General features: G+C 31.7%; 1 protein-coding gene across 1 annotated transcript; it reads left to right on the top strand.

Annotated features, from left to right (window-relative positions):
- Positions 1 to 2,844: 2,844 nt before the first annotated feature.
- LOC100754455 (olfactory receptor 4K3-like) lies at positions 2,845 to 3,765 on the top strand. Its single transcript, XM_027421022.2, has one exon. It carries the CDS (start codon positions 2,848 to 2,850, stop codon positions 3,763 to 3,765), a length of 918 nt encoding a protein of 305 aa, XP_027276823.1. The 5' UTR covers positions 2,845 to 2,847.
- The last annotated feature ends 1,036 nt before the right edge of the window (positions 3,766 to 4,801 follow it).

The following is a 4,801-nucleotide window of genomic DNA, read 5'->3' as shown; positions in this document are numbered from 1 at the left end:
TTGAAGGTTATTACAATATAAAATATATAATATAGTGTAGGTAATAAATATACTTTGGAAAACAATTATAAAACAGCTTATTATATAAATGATTAGGAGGATATTTGGGGTCTATAATTACTTTGTTTATAAACCTACATTTCATATATAACAATATTTCACTAGAAATTTTCAGAGTTAAAAATAAATTAGCTTTTAAAAATGTTTGAAATGAAAATTATATTTAATGAAGTATTATTATGTGATGAATTGTTGAAAGGAAATTTTAAATAATTTTAGAACATACAGTTTCTATATAAACTACTAATGTGCAGTTTTACTGTATGTGTGTCTATCAAAACATAATGGTGCTCACTTTAAGTATATATAAAGTAATGAATTTGAAAATAAAGACAAATAGCACAATACAAAATAAGATTGTTTGCATGACTCATTGTTGTAATAGAGGTTGATCACAAGTATCAAGAGAGGGTGGGAAAGAGAATAAAGTCTCTGCTGGCATTTTCAGATGCAGAGATAAATGTCTATTTGGATACATGAGCTGTAAAACTACAGGCAAGTTTTCTCTATTTTTAAAATAATAAAAATAATAAAAATAAAAGTAATTATTACATTTATTCATGTGGGTGCATGTGTCCTGAATTTAGGAATGTCTATATATGTCCTTGCACATATATAAACATATATGTCCTTGTACATATATAGACATGCAACAGCACATCTGTGGAGATCAGAAGGCAGCTGAGTGAGTGGATTCTATCCTCCACCCTGTGAATCCCAAAGATTAACACAAGTTATCAGACTTGGCAACAAGTGACTTTAACTGCAATGGCATCTTACTTTCCCATGTGATTCATCTTTTAACTTGTAAGTTGTCATAACACATACAAAATATTAACTCATTATTATAAAATATTTGTAAAATTAAAGGAATAATTTTTCCTCATTATTGAGCTCTCAGATTCAACTCAAAAGAAGTTGGAACCTATGGATCCCCCAAGGACTCTGAAAGTAAAAGACTTTCCAACTACATGGACATACTTAATGTGAATGGGAAACTTTCCAAGGCATACATGACTTTAGTCAGTGTATATAAGCCACACTGAGGTGGAACATCCCAGCAACACTGGTCATAGAAGAAACAACAATGTAAGATTTTCAGATTCCAGGGAAATTAGAGGAAATATCATCCAAAAGGCAAGATCTGTTTTATAAGGTGATTCTTTTAGTGTGATTACATCACAAACTGATGGTTGTACTTTCATGTTTCATCTCAACTACTCTTTAAGGTTTAGCTTTTGTCGTTGTTTTACTATCACCTTTTTAAAAATCCTTCATGAGTTTACAGTGTCTTGCATTTGTATTTTTTAATTGTTGTGCTTGATAAACATATTGCTGTTTTCCATTCCAACTAATCCTTGAGATGTTGGAAACACATGGCAGTTTTATATGATCTCTTTGGGTAATATGCAACATTTCAAGTCTCTTAACATGGGAAAATGCATACTCTCAGACCATTAAATGTACTCTCTTACCTGTTTAACTTTTGATCTTTTTATTCTCTAGTTTTCAAGATACAGGAAATAAATTAGGTAAATAGTCATTAGAAATTGGAGGCAACTAATAGTGATACAGATCAAAATAATCATAATTCACTAAGAATTCACCAATATAAAAAGTGTGTGAAAATGGCATTGATATTCAAAGGGCTAAATATGCTCAATTTTGAACACAATAAAATTAATTTTATGTGAATCTGACCATTTTTACTACTTAAATTAGTCATCCTTACTTATTTGTATTTAAATAGCAAATTGCCTTGTATTGCAAATGTCATACTAATTTATAGAGCCGATTGACGCAGGAAATCAATAAACGTTATTGTTACTAATGTATAATGTTTCAGGTACTTAACAAAGAAATTGCAAAACATCCTCTAATTTGTTGGCATTTTAATCTGCCAATTTCAAACCATAAAAATAGTATGGAAAAGAACTGATATAAAGATTAAGAAAGAAACATCATGAGAAATAAAGGGACACAGTCAAGGAAGAACTAAAGGAAATAAAAAAACCAAACCAAGTTATGGAGGCATAGAAAGCAGATTTCATGAGTAAGTGATTCAAACTATTACATGAAATCTCACCATTAACATACCTCAGGCCTAGTGATCCATAACTGTACAGAGATACACTCTGATGGATGAGTCCAATATTTAATTAAATACATAATTCTAAAAACATGACATGAGCTCATGGATTCTCAATTTATTTGAAGAACCATTTTTAGCATACATTTTAATAGAATTGATTCAATTTTGTCTGCTTCAACATAGTCAAAAATAGATCTGTGCGTGGGAATTTTATGTTCATGTTTAAAATATGTCAATGGATTATCATTTTCAGGCAACAACAGTAAAGTAGAGGATATAAAAGTACCTCATATATTCATTGAATAAAATTACATCTGAATCCATGAAAGGAGGTTGATTTAAGGCTTGAAAAATGTTCACAATATTTTGTACAGATATTTTTAAACAATGTACTCACTTGCATATATAGATTATATTTCAGATGTGTAAAGATTTTCCTATATTTAGGAAAATTTCCTGATTAGGGAGGACACAAACACACACACACACACACACACACACACACACACACACACACACACACACACACACATACACACACACACACAGAGTTATTTCAAATTTGACTGGATACAATGCTACAATATAATTTGTATACTTTTTCTTTTTTCTTGACTAAGAACATTAAGCTATTACTTCTATTTCAGGATTTCTTAGGCTCTGTGTGTCTCACCCATTGGAGCACAGTGAACTAAATGGAAGAAGTAAACCAGTCTATGGTGTCTGAGTTTATTTTTCAAGGGCTTTGTACATCAAGGGAGCTACAGATCTTCCTCCTGGTGCCATTTTCCACCCTCTACCTGATGACTGTTGTAGGAAACCTGTTTGTCACAGCATTAATCATCACTGATCATCGCCTCCATTCTCCCATGTACTTTCTGTTAGCCAATCTCTCCTTTATTGACTTTTGCCTTTCATCAGTTACTACCCCCAAAATGATCATAGATCTCTTAAAAGATAATAAAATCATTTCCTTTGGGGGCTGCATGAGCCAGATCCTCTGCCTGCATCTCTTTGCAGGAGGTGAGATGGTACTTCTTGTAACAATGGCCTATGACCGCTATGTGGCCATCTGCAGGCCACTCCACTACACCAGCATCATGGACAGACAGAAGTGCATCTGGCTCATTTTGATATCATGGATCACGGGATTTGTGCATGGTGTGAATCAACTGATCCTGATTTTGGAGCTACCTTTCTGTGGACCTAGAGTGATAGACAGCTTTTTCTGTGATATTCCTTTGGTGATGAAATTGGCCTGCACAAATACTGATACTCTAGGAATCATTATAAATGCTGAGAGTGGTGTTTTAGCAACAATTTGTCTCATTCTCTTGCTGATATCTTACACTTACATTCTATTAACTGTCCAGCATCACTCTAAAGATGGCTCATCAAAGGCACTCTCTACCTGTACATCCCACATCATTGTGGTTGTGCTGTTCTTCGGGCCTGTCATTTTCATCTATCTGTGGCCAGTCAGCATCTCCTGGACAGACAAGATTCTCTCTGTGTTTTATACAGTTATAACACCCCTCCTGAATCCAGCAATCTACACATTGAGAAATAAAGATATAAAAAATGCCATAAAAAAGCTGAAAAATCACAGGTAAATAGGAGATAATTTTGATCACCTCTTCTAATCAGAAAATTCCTTGTGTTCATCCTAATTTATCTGTATTTGGACCACAAAATTGTACATATGATTTATTCCTGCATGATACTACCTGCATGAATTTATGGTTATGAAAAAACTATATGAATATACATCCAAAAGTCTAATACTTAGATTTTTTTGCATCTAAGAAAGTGTAATAACTGCATCACATACTTACTCTTTCTAACTACTAGAATGATGACAATTTTTAAAATAATAATTACAATTTACTAATTATTACACAGTCACAACACTATGCAAGTCACTTTAAGTAGATCATTATTTACAAAGTTCCCTTTTTATTATTTATCAAAATTGTCATTTAAAACATATCATTATATTCTAATACTCATTCTAATTTCACAACAGGAGGTATTGAACTTAGTTCTACATCCTCTTATAGTTCAAAATGATTTACAAATCAAATATTAATGCCAGTTGCCTCATAGTTGTATAATTTGTCAGTTTTCCATTTTGCACCTATTCAAATGAAGTCATATTTCCCTTTTCTCAATCCATAACTGAAAGGGCAGTGTTCACATTATTAGAATACACTTCCCTCAGTACTCATTATTTTAATGACCTTGATTTTAGTTTATGTAATGAAAGTAGGTCAGTTTTGTAAAAAATTTGCTTTTGAAAATATCTCCCTACATATACATATATTTACATAGGTATGCATAAAATGTTCATATTATTAACCATTTAATAGTGTATGCTATTTACTGAATAAAACTATATGTATATAGATTTACTTATTTTGGCATCTAGTGTATTCTTAAAAGAGATATGTCATAATTTCTTGAATATACTGTCATAATATTTCATGGACTATGTTTGCAATCAATATGTATGTGTCTTCTAACAAGTTAAAGATATTATTATAACATAAACTAATAAAAACATGCAAATACCTATATTGTGCTTTCCTGAAATCAGATTAAACATGAGCAAGGTTCATGTCTATTCACACAACATATGGGTAATATATT

This window comes from Cricetulus griseus, chromosome 6, assembly GCF_003668045.3.
Source record: "Cricetulus griseus strain 17A/GY chromosome 6, alternate assembly CriGri-PICRH-1.0, whole genome shotgun sequence".
Taxonomy (NCBI): domain Eukaryota; kingdom Metazoa; phylum Chordata; class Mammalia; order Rodentia; family Cricetidae; genus Cricetulus; species Cricetulus griseus.
Note: the sequence above shows the minus strand (reverse complement) of the source record. Positions and strands in the feature narration are given on the sequence as shown.